We start from the raw sequence: 18,211 nt of genomic DNA, 5'->3' as shown, positions 1-18,211 counted from the left end.
TAACTGAATGAGACAGAAAGCCTGTATGTCTGTGAGCGGGTCAACTGATGGATGCCGCTGAAAGAGAATGGCTGCGATAGATTGTATCTTCTATCTGCTTTGGTGAAGATGAAGGAGGCGGCGCCTGCAGACAACAGTGCCGGGCAGCATCGCTATCTGTTTGAGGTGAAGGACTCTGGGAACTATGTGGGGAAGAGACAATGAGGTCTTAGGATTTTAGCAGGTCTCTGTGTCATGCTACTCCTCCTGACACACACACAGCCATACACAAACACATTTTTCATGTTCACTCTTCCCCTCCATGTTTCTTTACGCAGTCTTTGAGTAATGGGGACAGATGGCTGGCAGCTTCTTGCTGTTTCTTTGGGCTCGTCCATCCCTCCTTTTTTCTCCATCGCCCCTGGTCTCCTGCAACTGATGGCTTGGTTGCAAAGACTCCCGTGGAATAGCAATGCAGCCCCTATCTCTCTCTCTCTCTCTCTCTCTCACTCTGCAAGCTGAGGGGTTATGGGGTGGCGGGTGGTGGGAGATAGCGGGGGCGGATGGAGGATTACTGCTGACGGAGGAGAAATGCTATGGGCTTGCTAGTGAGGACAACTGCACAGTCTGTGATGTAAGGTGTGTGTTTGCTGCAGGTGTGCGTTCATGCATGCTTTTCTTGTCTCTCCTCTCCTGCCTGTCCCTGCCTGAGGTACTGTACTGTGTAGGTTCACGAGCTATAACTGTGCAGGCGAGGACAATGCAAGCACAGGGACAAACAAAGGAGGAACATACCTCTGAGCAGGCCTACAGCTGTCTGATACTATGGTAAAACAGTAAAAGCTGTGCATTTATTGGCCTAACAGGATGATTACATCATGTTGAGTAGTTGTTCACACTGACCTATTTATTATTGCTGTCTCAGTGCTGCATTTGATCTGTGCTGTTGATGCTGCTGTTGTAGTAGTAAAGCTGCAACTCAGCCAGTACTGGTGTGTGTGATAAAAATGCTTCAATCAGGATTTTGGTGACATTGATGCAATGCTAGCCCCATGAGGGGGTCTACTGTCTGACTTTCAAAGCACCGAAAGGCTCAATTAATATTTATCGGGATGTTATATGTCACTATGAAAATCATTAGATTCATATAGTTCAGTCAAGAGGATTTTGTGATATTTTGGCCTGTGCACTTTTAGCCACAACAGCTGAAAACAGGAAGCAGATTATAGTGCAGGACCATTACCAACCAAAGCCCCATGCAACTAAAATAAGCAAGAGGCAAGATCAACTGAGACAATAAAATAGAACAGAAAAGGCAGTACCAAAAACTGCAGTTCCTTCACTGGCCACTTGAGGCTATCATGAAAAGCAAGTCAATTGCCATAGAGGTTTATGTTAAAATGCTAAATTTGACAGCAGAAGTAAACAGGTTCTTAGTGGGGTCCAAAGACTGATTGAGGTCACTTTAGTAAAGTTATCTTTGTATAACTACGCTACACGGGATACAATTTCATGTTAACTCAACCTTGATGGGACAAAGAGTTTCAGGTGAACGAAACAAACCATAATAAAATAACAGCAGCCATACAATAAGCAATATGTCCAGTAATTTGACAGAGACATTTTGAAAAGCCACAAATGACAATATTCAAATTGTGGCCATTTTTATCCCCAGCATCACGTTAATGATGAAAGGCTAAAATACTATTACGTCATACTGCTGTGTTTCTTTGTTGTGAGTGATTTAAGGTGAGGGTTTTATTAGCCATTAGCCTTTTCCTAGCTAACGGTGATGTTGGCTTCTAAAAATTGATTGTTAGATTTTCTAAGTTCAAACAACAAAACAACCTAAGGACCCAAGACTGCAACATTACAAAGACATTTGAGCTTCACATGATGTCAGAACACAAATCAGAAGAATATTTCATATGTGAATATGGTAGATTACCACAATCACAGCAGAAATTTAAAATTGAGTGATGGTTCGCTTAGAAGAAACCTAGTAGCTTCCAGAAAGCTTCCACATGACACATAAAGGGACTGCGTCTCTTACTGTTCGCTAGGAAATACTAACTAACTTCACCTTTACCTAAAACATGAAACACATATGTCATAATAAAAGCATTTTAGCCTCTCAACATGGCTGTGATGTCAGAGGAAAGTGGCCACCATGTGAATATGGATAGTTGTGGCTTTTTGAAAATCTGTCTTGCAAATATTGGACATTTGGCTATTTATACTGTTTCTCTAACATCGCCCTGGTTTCTTTCATTTACCTGCCACTCTTTGTCCCACCTGAGATGTGTGCAAGATGGCATCAAATCTGCTTCAGTCCACAAGGTCTCTTAGCTTTTAAAGTCTAATTAATGAACAACTCTGGTCAGGTACCAACATGAAGAGGACATCGTTCTGTTGGGACGCCGTTTGGCTACATCAAATAAGCCAGCTACTTAATTAGCATTGCGTACAGACTGGATAACTTAGATAATATAGATTCTGTTAACCCTTTACTCCTCCCAATCTCCGCCTGAGTTTGGTCACATTAGGCCAAAAAAACAAAGACGGCTGATGCTATATTGCTAAATTTGAGGATTCTAAACAAAACCAATTTATGTCACGCTTATTTCTTATATAAAGTTTATGACACAAGGCCTACTTGTCACTGAGAATTAAACAACTTCTACATCTATGACATTTAGCTCCATGCACATGGATAGTTGCCAGCGTAAAAGCCCCCCCAGTTCCATTACAAGCCCAAACAACAGAAACAATAAACATTGTGTGAGAGAGCTACATGGGTCAAAAGAGACGAGTATTCTTTGCTGCTTGAATGCCAACAATTACTGTGGTATAAATCACTCGGGAATATTGAGTCCGCTACAGTACATAGCAACTTTTTTTGTGTGCCAAACAAATGAAAAAGCACTATACCATTACAGTTTATATAAAAAATTCAATCAAACTATCCCTAGAGGCCAGATGTCCACATTTTGGACGTCAGCCATGACAGAGTTGAGAACTGATTGGAAATAAAGGTTGAGCTGATCAAACAAACCGGTTTCGACTGCATCTATCAAGCTGTGTTTTCTGACCACCCTGAACCAGTTTTGATTCATCCCACCAGTGGAGGCTAAAAATAGCTGATTTAATGCCAAAAGCGGCTGTTAGCGTCAGTTGGCACCGTGATGCAGGTTGACAGGGTGGATGAAGACAGATGCTGATGATTACAGGTGGCGCGGTGGGGATAATTATGTATAATGTGTGGTTATTTGGGACACAACATTGGGATGTAGGGAAAATACACGGCACTATGAATTTAAGATGGGGACAGACTAAACAGCTGGGTTTAAGAATGATAACACAGGAACGGGGGATAAAGACGAGGACATGAGCCGAATGCTGATAAGGCTGTAGGATGGAAGGAAAAGAAATAAAGGACTAAACAGTGATGTGGATGACTGTGAAGACAGAGGAGATATAACTGAAGCTTTGAACAAGAGATCTGGATCTCTGAAGACAAGCAAACAAGACAGGGTGGCTTACATTTCTGGTCTTTCCAGGTGACGGTGGGCTCAGGTCGACCGACCGCCAGACAGTAGAGGTTTACATTCTCTCCTTCGTTCACCGACACGTTTCTCGAGATGTTGACGATTCTGGCCGGCACTGAAAAACAAGAACACGCTATTAAAATATGACCTCAAAATCCCCTTTTCATATCATACATTATTGATGAGGTATGGCCTTACAGCCTGTTAAGGTGTTTAAAGTATGATGCAAATCCCTGCTCCTAAGACAGACAGGCAATCAGCTGATTAATGATCTGTGCCCGAGTGCTTACTGAGCTGTGCAGCAATATGCTTGACCGTCTACTTAAAATGCACTGAATTCTAAATGGCTGCAAATGGGCATTTAAATCTCCTTCTCCTGACATCTAATCTAATTTGATCTTATAAAAAAAATACAGAAGGACGTGTAGAAGTGGTTGCTGGAATGTTTTACTTCAACTTTTTCAAGTGAATGACTAACCCTGAATATTGTTTTGCCCCAAAACTTTCAGAGTTTGAGTGCTATGCATGTATTTAGTTTGATAACAAGATGACCCTTGAATTTAAATGGCCCATTATCATTGTTTTTAATGAGCTTGGCCCTGAGATTGCTTTTTTTTCTTTTAAGAAAGCCACACACCGAGGATGGTATTTTTCTCTATCTTGCTGCAGTTGAATACTTGCAGCGATAAGGCACAGATTGGAGTGGCGCTGAAGCTGCCCCTGCTTGATTTACTGACTTGAGGGTGTAATTATTTTGTGTGATATCAAGCTAGGGCTGAAATTGCAGGCAGCTTGGAATTAGGTATATATGGTCAATCTGTGCCAAGCTTTGGACCCTGCAGAAAAGAGTGTTTGTTTGGCTGCAGTGCGATGTGAAAACTCTGTTAGTAAGCTGCTGACATTGTCTCTGCCACCTGTGAGTCGTGAGCCAGGCGTCGTGTTTCCCATTCCAGCAGAATGTACCTAATATATCCTGTTAAAAGTTTTCAGTTCCATTCTGCTGGTGATGCATGACTGCAATCTGCACCACACAGACTCCAGAATATGCATACAGACTGACAAATGCAGGGGGAAAAGGTCTAAGATCCATCTTCTGGGCACTCCTTTTGCCAATACGGGGTGTCACTCAGGATCAGTCAGACTCTCACTCACTTAGTGGCCGACTTGATGACTGAGACCCTGTCCCGGTCCTGCACTGTCAGTTATTTAGTTCGGCAGTTGGACAGCCCCCCTGTGTACCTCGTCTCCTCCAAACACATCCTCATCCATCTGATGCGCCTCACTTTCTGTTTGTTAAGACAAGTAACCCAAACTCACCACATGGAAATGAACAATGGGATGGGACTTAAACAGACTTTCTGCTTATTTTCCACCTGCAGTATGCATGCTTCACTCACATAGGCTAGCTGGGCTGTAAAGATTCATTCAAGTTAACACATTTTGATCAACTTGAAATGCTCTAAACTTCATAAAAACATTAGCTACTTTATCGTGTATCTACTTTGAGCGCGTTTCATCAGAAAAGCACCGACAAAATGTTACCATATGAAACCTTAATTGCTTCCTCGGATGTCAAACCTCAATCACACCTAATAGACATTGCTGCACTTGGTTGAGTGAAGAAAAATGCATAATTAAGCCTTTTAGAGGATGTGTTTATTCAGCTACTTACAGTACTATTGGTGCACACATATTTTTTTTGTTTTTGCAGCCGCAGTGGAAATTAAATCTGCAGAGTCTGGATGAATCAGGGAAATGAGCCAGCACCTAAACTTGATACAGTAAACACCTCAGAGTTACTTCCATCAGACTCCGATAAGGTTTCAACTCAGCTGCTGACCTTGGACGATGAGGTAGACGTGGGCGATGCGGGGCTTGTTGTTGGCCTGGAAGGTGCAGGTGTAAGGCCCCTCGTCGGTTATTTGTACGTTGTCGACGTGGATGGAGAAGTCACTGTTGTTACTGTTGGCCAGCGTCACACGCTTGTCCAGCGACCACTTGTCTGTCCCTGTGAACAGGATGTTGGAGCGGTTCAGCCAGGCCTTGTGGGTCACCTCCTCGTCGATCCGACATCTGTGAGGGGACAGAAAGTGTTCATTCTGTTGAGGACTAACAGTAAATGTTACTGAGGGGTGAGTTACCGTTGATAGGACTCATTGACATATCTCTCAGCCTTTATTATCTGACTGATATGGGTCTGTCAAACAGCAGTATTGGCATATCTTTTTCAGATCTGTGCAGGTTATGACAACCTTTTTACAGAATATATAATACAGAATAAAAGACATCAGGTGACTTTCAAATTATGTCATCATGCAGTTTGCACAGGGCACTCTGTTTGCATAGTTCACAAAACTCTTAGCATTGCTTAAGAATTTTTTCTTTGTTTAAGAGAGCAGCTTTCTGAGTACTTTTGCAAAATCCTATGAATGCACAATTGCAGCAAAATTCACGAAAAATACGTGTATACGTGCAGCCAAACCAGCAATCTGTGAATTTATAAATCTTTGTATTGTTGTCAACAATGCCAATAACTGGTCAGTTATTTCATCATTGTAACACATGATGACATTTCAATGGGAGAAAAGCATGTTAATAGAAATTGGAGGATCCTAGAACCAAAAACAGCAAAAAAAGGAATTGTACAGTGAATCATATTTCAGGTGCACGACCACAACAAGACTAAAAAGAGACAGAAAAGTACACTGACAAAGGTCTTGTGCTGAAACGCATCCGTTGTTGTTTTGTACGCTGCTGCTCTTAGCTGATAAAGGAAACATTAAGGACATTTAGTGTGCTGACTTTTCGATCTATTTTTAGAATCCGAGAGCCACCAAATACATTTTTTTAGAATAAATAGAAAGTAATGAAAAACATTTCCCCCCCAAAAATACTACATCCTGGGCTTTGATGGTAGTGGCAAGGCCTGTCAATCAAGTCAGCCTAAAATCTCCAATAGTTGTTCAATGATTTGGAAATACAGGCCACAGTTTAATTCAAGTTATGATTCACATTGTGGGAACCCCTTATGCTCTTCACTGTGAGAGCAAAACTACACTCTTTATTGTTCTGCCCTCATTTATGCTATTTTTTCTTAGTCATCTGTCTGTAACCTCTTGGGTAACACAAATTCTTCACTTCTGTTTCACAGGTGGAATAAAATAGGTCATGTCCTTAAAAAAACACACAAAAGCATGCAAACAAAGCAGTGAATAAGGGTTCATTATAAAGCATTATTCCCTTTGATTTCACATGAAAGATTACATCTAAATGTTAATGAAGGCTTAAGACACGAAAAGTCCGGAGGTATTTCAACAGTCCAACATTTATCCATAACTAGAAATGGAGAAAAATCTGTAGGAAAAAGAAAAATTCTTCCAAACAGGAACTTAAGCCTGAATATGTGGCTTCAGTTCTTGTCTTGGCCACTAGATGTCCTTACCCAGCTTCAGCCAGCTGTGAGTACATGCCTCTGTAGACTTCATGTTTAATTGATATGACCTGGATGTATTTCACTTTTCAGGTACACCTTAGATCACCTGCCAAGTCTGAGGAAGTTACACCACAGTGCATAACAGATACATGCAGGTAAGCCTGGAAGTGCTTTACAAATAGGCACTGAGACGCCGGGCTGATATTTGAGCCGACACATTGACCTCAGGGCCAAACCACGTAACCACACTCACAGAAAATTAAACAAAAGAAGAAACAAACATTAGTGTGATTAAGATTTTGTTTGTAGCTGGCGGGTTTATGTGAAGAGATAAACAAAAAATCCCCTTGTTAAAATGTATTATGTGTGTACAAACAGTACTAATCTATTTTTAAAATTAATCACTTCTCCACTCATGATGCTGCTACAGGATTGCGAGCCCAGAGGAAATGAGCACCATAATAGCATCAAATATGGCTGGTCTTAATGGCCCGCATCAAAGCTAAAACACCAGCATTGTCTCATTCCCAACTCAAGTATTTGTGCCACATGGGCAAAAGTGATTTTACATGAAAAAGGAGTTTATTTATAAAGCTCTTCAGTCTTTTGTTTGTCAGCTCTTTTCCTGTCCACACACATTTGACAAAAAAAAACATCAACATCACATCTCTGCTGATGAGGCCACACTCAATATGCCGTGAAATGAAACCTCTAAAAAAAACAAAGGAGTTACATTATGTTCAGTCTACAGTAGTGCTCCCAATCTACTGTATAGTTGGAAAACCCAAAGGAGCTGCAAGCTGCACTAGCCTGATGGGTCATGAGCTGGTTCACAGGACTGTAAAGCTGGAAAACATGTGTGCCACAAAAAGACAGGTCTTTGATTTAATCTTTTTTTTTTTTTTACTTGTAAGTTACTGGATAATATAAGCCTTTTTCAAGCTCTTTAAAGTGTTCTCATGAAACAAACTCAGAGGGAATAATTAGCCTTTGGTTGAACCTGTAGACAAAAAGTATTTGGCAGTGTTTGATTTAAACAACCCAAAAAGTTGTGGAAGGGGATTAGCACTAACATGAAACAGACGTAATGTTCTGTACAGCTGTAAATCCAGGAAGCTGGCCTCATTTTTATAGCAAAGAAAAAAAAAAGAGACGCTTAGGTCTAATCTCACAAAAGTCCTAGTTGGGTTTCCCTAAAGCTCCTGGAGCCCCTTTCAGTTTGTGTTTATTTGGCGCCCCCTGTGGTCAAAGATGTTCATTTATCTGACAAAAAATATATAATTCTTCTGTCTTTTAACACACAGTTGTATCACTCATTGTTAATCTTTGCTCTGGTCGTTTTGAATTGTAGCATACTGTTAACCGCTACATCTGACAAGCACTAAAAATTACTTCATAATAGTCGTTGCTGATGGTCTTGTTTGCTCTTTTAGGTCATGAAAAAGCAGAAGATTGATTTCAGTTTCAAAACCAGCTAAAAGCCCTCACAACACATGCTTGATAATGCCGAGTCACAGAGGGTTGTAGCTCTGAACACCTTTGGTTGCTCACGCTGGGCCACTTACATCTTCCTGAATCCTTTGATAGAAAAGATATTATGGTGGGTTTGTATCAATATTTTACTCACATTTGTTTTTTGTGGTGGCATAATCTTAAACTCTTATCACTCTCAAAGTAATAGGATAATCAGGGTTGTTTGTATTCTGTAGTTTTTTTCTACCCATTCTTTACTAGATGCTAAATTACTGGTAAAATGTTAGCTAACAAGCACGCTAGATAGGCAATCGTTTTAAATATTTGAAATCAATCTGTGGCTGTCTCCTGACTTTATTGTTCAACTGGGTTTACAGTCAGCCTTTTTTGTATCTTAATATTTTCAGGTACCATAAGGAAACTAGTTAGCTAGTTTTCACTCCAGGCTGCTGTTGTCCCCGTCTTCTTCGCTTCTCTTTACTCTCTCTGCTTTCTCCTGTATTTTTTTCTCTCTCCTGATGTTACAGAACAGTTCAGCTTTCCTGACACCAAACTGCAAAGGCAACACTCAACATGCAGATTTTAAACCCCCAGGCGCATTCAGTTAAAAGTTTAAAGTGTGAAAACAACCAACTAAACTCTATAGATTTGACCTCACCACAGCATCAATTAAACAGCTTCAGGCTACACATCTTGATGACATTATAGATCCACATCCTTTGGGTCTTTGATTTTCAACTTTGAGACTGGCATGTTGTTGTTCAGAGCTTTACTTGGCGTCATTGATAACATATTTGATTTTAGTGGAAGGTTCACTCTGCTTTCAAGGGACAAAACAGGGACTTAACGAGGAATTTGCTCAGAGATCCTTAGATGTGTTGGCTTAAAGGTGATGAAGGTAATGTTTACTTGGATTTTTTTCCTTTTCTGTCAAGCCAGGTTGCATTGACGCAAAGGGAAAAAAACATGGTTGGCTGTTTTTCTGCTTGATTCTGAGAAAGCTGTGACTGTACTGCTAAAAGTTAGACAGCTGACATCGGTTTGTCCAGGCACCAAACTGACCCCTGCAACGCTATTGTTACATGTAAGCAAAAGGAAATGGTGAACAGACCGGAGGACTGCAGCGTCATCCGACAGGTATTAGCATGTTTAATTAGCTACAAGACAGACAGAGCTGGAAATATGGCACAATGTGGGATGCCTAATTGAAGTTATGTGACAGAGAATTGGCAATTAAAGCGGCAAGACAGGTGGGGGAGGAACACAAACATGTTTTTCATGTAATTAGTAAGTGCAGGTGTAGGATCAACAGTTACCTCAAAGTGACGCTTTCTCCTTCCAACACTGTAATGTTGTCCGGCAGGTGTCCGTATTCTGCTGCGTGCACACTGGACCCTGCCAAGACAAACCAGAGAAAAGAGCAATGAGTGTCCAATAATGACACCAGACGGTCGGCGGGCGTTCATCAATCTCAGGTCCGGTTCTTGACGTAGACTCCCTCATCAAACACGGGGATGTGCTCTGCATCCTGCTCACTTATTTCGAAAGGGAAAATAATAAATATACTAAACAAAGGAGTCACAATGTCTGCACTGACCCCCATACTTGAATAATGATTTGGTTTTACCCTGCATTCTGGTGCGCTGCGCGTTCATTGAACAGCACTGATAATGAGCCAAGGGAAGAGGATTCACGCAGAGCTGCCGGAGCGTGAAATGAAGGGACAGCTACGGTAACAGAAGGGATGCTCATCCTGCCTACAAATACACACACACACACACACACACACACACACAGACACACAGACACACAGACACACACACACACACACACACACACACACACACACACACACACACACACACACACACACAGACACTCACATACTCGGGGGAAAAAGAGGCACATGCTGACAAAATCACAAACACACACAAGTACAGACATCCTAAGAGCCATTAGCTGAAGAGGAAACACAAACTTTGCATCTGTGAGGTGTGATTCACAAACTTTTCATTTATGTGAACCTGCTTGGACTGAAAACAAAGATAACCAAAGACCTTTTATTTTGGCAGTAATCTTTCCTGCCGAAGCTTCCCAGTAAGACACCTGGCTCTGTCCATCTCGACTCTGCCAAATCACAGCATGACACCAGATACCTCAGCTTGTGTCCTCTCTTTATCTCCCACAATCTCTGTCTCCCCCCGTCTGCAGGATGACCTCAATATCTCAATAGGCTTCTGCTGTGGTCTAGCCTCAAGGTTTAATAAATGGTGACTTTATGAAACCAAAGCCGCTGCAGCGAGCAGCTAAGAAGCACCTCGAGCTCCGTTAAATAGCCGCACGAAGTGGAAGACACGTTAAGCCTCACTGACTGGTAATCGGCTGAGAGATGAGAGCCAAAAGGACGGTGGTGGCACCGCTAAATGTGCAGGAACTTTGGGTTTGAAATTAAAGGGACTATGTGGAATCATGGTCTGATTACAAAGAATAATTAGAGAGGATTCAGAGTTAAAATGCACATCATGGACCGGAAGATTTTCAAACTGCATTGCAGAAAGTTCTGAGGATTGCAAACCACACTACATACTAATTCATTATCCCTTAACTAAGGACTAATTATGCCTGCTCTCCTTTTCTGCTTGTTTGTATACCATAGTATATAGGCTACAGTCATGTTTTTGTATTCATATATTCATGACTGTATGCGTGCGTTGCTTTATAGTTGCATCTACAAGCTGTTGAAGTATCTAGGTGTGTGTTGCTCATGGGTGTGAATGTGGATGTTTGTTTACTGACATACCGGTGGAGAACAAGAAAAGAGGACAAACTAATGACGCCTCAAAAGAAAACTGGCCCTGAAAATCTCCCGCTAAAAGCTGTAATCGCATTAATGGGCTCTGCTGCTGCTACTGCTGCTGCTCTGCTATCTAGGCCGGCCAAGGATCCCAGAACTGGTTCCAACTCTTTCTCTCTCTCTCTCTCTCTCTCTGAAAGCCTTGGGGGAGGGGCGTAGCACATTAGCTATTGTGTCCAATGTTCAAAAACTGTCACAGGCCTTCGTTTATCTTTTTTTGTAACAAACAGAGCACTGTTGCAAATAATTTCTGTACTCATGCTTCCTGTCTCAGACTCAGACACTCCTCTGCTCAAGCCTTCAGCTGTTCCCTTTCAAGTGCTCTGTACTCCACACACAAGACTTTATTTAGGTTAATTCAATTCAGTTCCAGGGCTCAGGGCTCGAAGAAGAGTGTGACATGCTGTCATAAATACACTACCTCGCGCACGCAATTACAGACGCACACGCAGAGGAAAGACGCTCCCCATCCCATAATGCAACCAGAGGGACAAACAGGCCTCGCACGCATTTTGATTGAATGAATGATGAATGCCTACGCCGAATGCTGCAAACAACATCGCAAAGGTTACAAAGCAGCGGGGAGCTATTCCCATTTCCCTACTCAATTCCCATTTTCACAGCTCGATTGGCACCTCACATTCTAAAACCTGTATCACCCTGCCTCCGCTCCCAGGCGCCGCACAACATGATAACCAGGTCAACACATTCAGCCCACACTTCCTCTCACACAATGAATATCACAGACATGCAAGTTAACACAATCGAATGCAAACACCCTCACCGATGAGCCAACAAGCAGGCCGGGATAAAGGTTTGTTCCCCGATTTCATTGCTACAATGAACAAGGCAAAGATTCCCCTGACAAGCAAACACAGGAATGAACAAACAACACACAAATATCTAGTATCATCTCTTTACAATATATGCACGCACACACATGCACACACTACTGTGCGTGTGTTGTGTTGTTTTGACCATTTCTCAGCTTGAAGTGATCGATATAAGTGAAACTATTTAGGAAATGAACAAGTGAGCAGAGCAAACAAACAGGATCAGCGTCTGTAGCTGATAGATAGGCGACCACCTCTGGTGTGAGACTAAAGTGTCCCTTCAGGACGATGCTGTGGTTCATGCTCAGTTCTTGTTGTTTTTTTTTTTTGTAAAAGAAACATTGCATGAGAGACAATCTGTTCCGCTTTTTGCTTTTCAGCTGAATTATTGTGTTTTCTCCACACAGATGATTTAAAAAACCTAAAGCAGACCAGGGTTTATGCAACCTCAGCCCTCTGGAATGTCAACTGGCTCTATGCCTGAAAGTGGCTGCATATTTATGGTTGATGTATACATTTTTATAGCTTAGGACCCCATGGACAGCTGTACCAAAGTTTTTTTCTGAAAATATTATCCAGATGTTCATTCTAGATAAAAAATGTGGGCTCACCGACTCATATCGCCATCTTTACTTCCAGTGGAAAGCAAAGAATGTACAATACAAGTAATGACTATAATTTCTCCTTTGTTTTTCTTCTATTTTGGTATAATTATGTGGCTATCCCAAGGCCTGGAAAACAAAACAAACACAAAAAACTGTAGTTTCTTAAGTGGCCACTTGAGGCTGGCATAAAAAGGTAGTCGCTCTCCATCAGGCCAGATAAATAAAATAAATAGCACTGGATCATGATCCACTGTCCTATTCTGACTGTAAATTCCTGTTTATTTCAACTTCCATGGCAATTAACTGTGACTGTTACTGCCGGAAATGCACTTTTCATGCAGTTTCATTCATGGCAACTGTACAAAGTAAGAATTCTGTTCTTCTCTGAAAATACAAAAATGTTTTGTAAAGTGAAGTACTGTTAAGCAGGCCTCGTTGAACAGATGAAGAAACCAAAGATTTTGCATCTGCAGCATATCATTATAGGGATGGTGGAAGTGTACGGTGTGAGACAACAAAATGTTATCATCATCTGGCTGCAAGACAGCATGTCTCCCTCCCTTTGATGTGATCCACATTATTTATCCCATCAGGCGATTAATACAAATGTTGCCGGCCAAACACAGCGGCCCTGATCAAACAGAACAATAATGAGTCTAGAGTGCAACCAGGCGAGTGCTGTTGCATGGCCAAAACAGAATCTTCAGACATCGCTTTCAAATTCTGGGCTACTTTTGGCACTATTGATCTCTATCAGAAATTCTGCTTTTTCTCGGCTCCGTCCTGGGGCTCAGCGTGCAGGCGGATGAACCGCACACACCAGGAGGATTCAGGAGCCGTGCCCATTGACACTCCGGAGAGGAGGGAGCTTGCCAACAGGGGGAGGCTAAAACCTCCGTCTACCCTGCAGCACAAAAAACAATTTGAATTCAAAAAAATTTAGCTTTTTTTTCTACTTCACTACAGAAAAAAATCTAGAACATATTTTAAGCACAACTGGGCTTACATGAATTAATGAACTGAAAAATAAGCATTAATCAGTTAATTTGTTGTGCACTTTTCAGACAAGTAAAAGTCCTTTGCCTCATATCACATAAACACACGCACACACACACAAAGCAAAACATAGATACATTACTCTATAATTAATAAGCACTCAATAACAGCAGCATGCAGTTAGAAAATAGCACTATAAAAAATCAGGAAGTGAGGAAATGGCATCATAAATCTAATAAATGTACATTTTTATTCATCACTCCCGTGAGTGAGAATACATTCAAACAGTTTTCACATATGCACTTTGAAAAACTGCAAGAAATTTAAGGCAGGCTGTCCCTGAATTTCTCCAGAGTTGCTTGTTCACACATGAATCTCACAGAGGGAGGCTATCCATGTCTGATGGAAGGGGGGAACTCAGGAGGTTAGACATGACTTAAACGCACTAGTGGTGGACGAAGCAACAGAGTCCTACGCTCAATTCATGACCTTCCTTCAAAAAAGAGTGGAGAAGAACAATGATCATGCAGTGCCAAGACACATCACCAACGCCGCCTGCTGCTTTTCACCTCAGCTCATCATGACTTAAAATGGATGAGGGGCTTGTAGGAAACAAGTCCAGGACAGGTCAGAGTGAAACATTTTTCGGTTATATGTTCATACACGCAGCATACCCTGAAAAGTTCAGGATGTTACCAGGAGTTTTGTTCAACAGTTTAAGCACCATATGTAAACGTATACCTGCACATATTAGACTTAGAAGTAAATTAGAGTCAAATAAATCAACATCTGGAGAAATTGATGAATAAAACCCGATAAGAAACCAGACTAAAAGGGTAAAATGAATTAAAAAAAATAGCTTGCTTAAAAGCAGATTAATAAGTTACATTGATGTACATAAAACCACGTTTGGCATATTTGGTGGTGAACACTGCAGTGGCTACTGGTGTTAATGGGGACACTGGCTTACTGAGCTCCTCTGTCCTCACTATTGTGTACAGCAGATACAGTCTATCATGGCCCCCTGTATCTCTTGTCCTTGCTTTGACCTGCTCTTTTGGCACACAAACCGAGCCCCCCCATTTCCAGACCATGCACGCACACTCACAGACACACACACACTCTTGTACGCTGTCCAAACGACCCCCCCCTCAAGCCCTTGTCTGCACAGTGTATTGAGCCTCTGGTCTGGATTAGTCTGACATTTTTAAGAGAGTAAAATTTTATGGACATGCCTGAGGGACTGCACACAGGAAACAGTGAGCCACATAGCAGACCATTAATTCACCTGCACTTTAGCTCTTCCTTTCAGCTGTTACACACAGCCTAAAAATGCATAAAACTGTTTTGCTCATCTGTGAATCAAGACTTTCACTACTTAAGGCCTACTGTAGGTAGACCCTTGCATGAATCACTTTACCTATAGTCAAATGTTTTTGTATCTTTACTTTCATCCATTGTATCTTTGCAAGGCTGCCTGCTCAGTGCCCATGAGACATCTATTATGTGATTTGTATTCTCTTGACTTGTACATGCGCCTGTTTGTAATTGCACTTGCTGCTGGCAGACACTTGTGACGAGAGCTCTACTGAGCTGTACAACTTTAGCCTGCATAGTCCTTGCAAGGCTGTCTTTGTACTGTTCATCTATTGCACATTGCCCTTGACGATCAAATAAACACAGAGAGGGGAGGGGGAAAGGGGGGGGGGGGGGGGGGGGGGGGGGGGTGATACTTTTGAAAGCATGATTGGCGTCAGGACGGATAACAGCAGAGGCTATAATGAAACCCATAACAATAATCCGTTTTAACGTAGCCTGCCGCAGTTTTAAAATTGAAAAGAGAAGGAGAGAGGCGTAGCACAAGGTTAGAAGGGAGAGGTGGGAAGAGATAGCATGGGTGAGGTGAGGTCCTGAAAAAAAAAAAAAAAGGCACGGCGAGAAACGTAAGTGGAATCTATAATTACTGGATACTGTGTAGCAGACGAAGTGGTGTTTAAGCAGTTGTAGTAAGAGTATTGTTGGGTGATAATCGCAGTGCTGTACCGAGAAAGGAATAGAAGAGTATCATCAATATAAAGAGAAGAGAAGTGTGAGGACGCAGCCTGTGATGCCGGGGCACAGAGTAAAGCAAAGGAGACACAACCGCATAATTAACACCGGCATGCTGCAGCCAATTAAATATTTACAGAGGCACTTCCCTCCGACACCTTGGTGATGAAGAACGGCAGCCCAAGGATTATCAGATGCTGGGAGCCTCAAGCCGGAGACAAGAGGTTGGTGGTGCGGGATTAAACATTAACCAGCACAGATATCCCTTTCTCTTCCTCGTCTGATCCCATTAACTCTGGATGGCCCGAATCCAACCTTGTGTCCACCTCGCCAAAGCCCCATCTTCTCCCTGCCGCCCTCCCTCTTCTTCCTCTTCACTAACCCATTCAGCCGCTCTGCTCCCTATCGATGAAATCCCTTACTCCCCTCCTGACTCCAGCACCACCTGTCAGGCAGGGAGCAACAGGAGAGCAGGAGGAGAGCGATGGGCGAGGAGTGAGAAACCACCTGGACGCCTCGCTTGCACTGCGCAACAAGATGGATATGCAGGTCGCCAGCTCTCCACCGTCGCTGGTGAGGCAAAATGAATGTCAACGGGGGTTCCACTTGACAGGAAATCTAAGAAATGTCACATAAGTCACGCTGAATGAATTGTTTTGAATCTGTATGGTCATGTCATTTTTCTTCCCACTCAAGTCAACAATGTTTTTTTGCTATTGGAGGAATGTGCTGGATTGTCTAAAATGTGTCTCTTACGTGACTGATGTTTATGCCAGAAATAACTACTCTGGTGAAATTGTTCTTAGGCATCAAGACAATTGGTTGTGTGTTCAGCTGCTCGACATGTAACGTCATAAAGTGACCTCGGCCCAAACAATTACACAATACAGACAGTTATCTAACAGCTAAGGTTTCATGCAGATTAATGAAGTTCTAACATTTTTACTGCTTTAAAAAGCTACATAAAAGTAATGCTTCATCACTCACTAGAAAATATTATTGAGATGATCATGTTTGCAAAAAATGAGCAGCAAATCATTCGTGATTTCGTAAGCTCTCGTGATCTCAAAAAGGAGATTGTCTACATCCTTCTGTGCAATTGATTTGCAATGAGGAAAAAACAACAATTAAAAAAGTCTGGATAACAAAATGTTTCATGAAACTCGCTCAAAAATCCATTGTCTATTCTTTAACAAGAACATGATGTGTGCCGAAACCCAAGCCAGAGACAAATTGCAGTACACAATATGGTACACTGAGTCCAACATTTTCAGGGACGATGTGTTAGCATGCATATAAAGAATATCACTGTAGTCAATCACTGATAAAAAACATTGCTTGAATGGCTTTCTTCCTCGCAACAAATGAAAAACAGCTTTTGTCTCGGCAGAGGAAACCAAATGTTACCCTTTTTTGTTTGTAAGACACTCAATATGATGATAAAAAGTTTTCTTTTTTTCATGTTGCTTTCATGTTGTTGCGAGATGGGTAAAAAACAACCAAATATTCTGTTGTCAGAACCGAGGAATGACGATCCAAGAAGCTCGCCAAGACCTCCTCATGTACAGAAGGACAGCGCATCTCCCTCGAGTGCCTAACTTGGCCTCACCAAAGATATGACATCTGCCCCTCTTTATTGTACAAATGCTGCATCCGCAATTCTGCCTCTGGCCGCTCTGCCCATCCCTCCCCTCATCCAACATCCCCTCCCCTCCCTCCCACTAATCCCTCTTCACACATCAATCAATAGAGCACTGCAGAGTGCACACAGCCATACAGTACTCAATGCAGCAGTTGTACAACTTCAATGGGCAGCCACAGACCTTTACCATCGAATCAAGCGTGGGAGAAAAGCGGAGCGTGCTGAAACCAGGGACGAGCCCCACTCCCTCTTTCTTTTACCCCCCATTTTCTCTGGACTGACGCCTAAACCCCTTAGCACTCTTGAAATCAATACAGTAGTTAAACTGTTACTTCCTCTCCCAGTGAGTACACACACACACACACACACACACACACATGCGCCCGCCTTACACAAGACCCTGTAGACTCCGCCTAAATACACCCTGTGCACTGGTAATTTGACAGATTTGTGGGCAAGTGCTGTCACTGCTTTAAGAGAGAAGCTTTAAATACGGATCCACACCGAGTCGCCCTGCGTGTAGCATCCTCCGACAATAACAGGCTTTATAAGCACAGCTGAGTTGTAAAGTCACGTTTTAGAGTGTTATATTAATAAAATCACACAGTTAAGTACAAACCATGGACAGACTAAAGTATTTGCAAGAGATAAATGCCTCAGTGTCACTGTATTCATACATTTTCCACTGGGCGTGATGATACAAATCTGTATTACACTGAGCTGGCACTCCAAGTCTTTCCTTGAAAAAAATGTTTGCGTGCTAAATTGTATTTGCATGCAGTATCTCCTGCCAACTGCA

The 18,211-nt window shown here is 42.1% G+C and overlaps 1 protein-coding gene across 1 annotated transcript in view; it reads right to left on the bottom strand.

Moving 5' to 3' along the window:
- The window catches only part of iglon5 (IgLON family member 5), a 108,610-nt gene that overhangs the window by 13,762 nt on the left and 76,637 nt on the right, over window positions 1–18,211 (bottom strand). The window contains exons 2-4 of the mRNA XM_061050101.1: window positions 9,750–9,828; window positions 5,368–5,600; window positions 3,523–3,642 (exon numbers count right to left, since the gene is read on the bottom strand). Of these exons, the coding sequence (XP_060906084.1) occupies window positions 3,523–3,642; window positions 5,368–5,600; window positions 9,750–9,828 (432 nt within the window). The remainder of the gene's footprint in view (window positions 1–3,522; window positions 3,643–5,367; window positions 5,601–9,749; window positions 9,829–18,211) is intronic.

Source organism: Labrus mixtus, chromosome 11, assembly GCF_963584025.1.
Source record: "Labrus mixtus chromosome 11, fLabMix1.1, whole genome shotgun sequence".
Classification (NCBI taxonomy): domain Eukaryota; kingdom Metazoa; phylum Chordata; class Actinopteri; order Labriformes; family Labridae; genus Labrus; species Labrus mixtus.
This window is presented reverse-complemented; position numbering and strand designations above follow the sequence as displayed.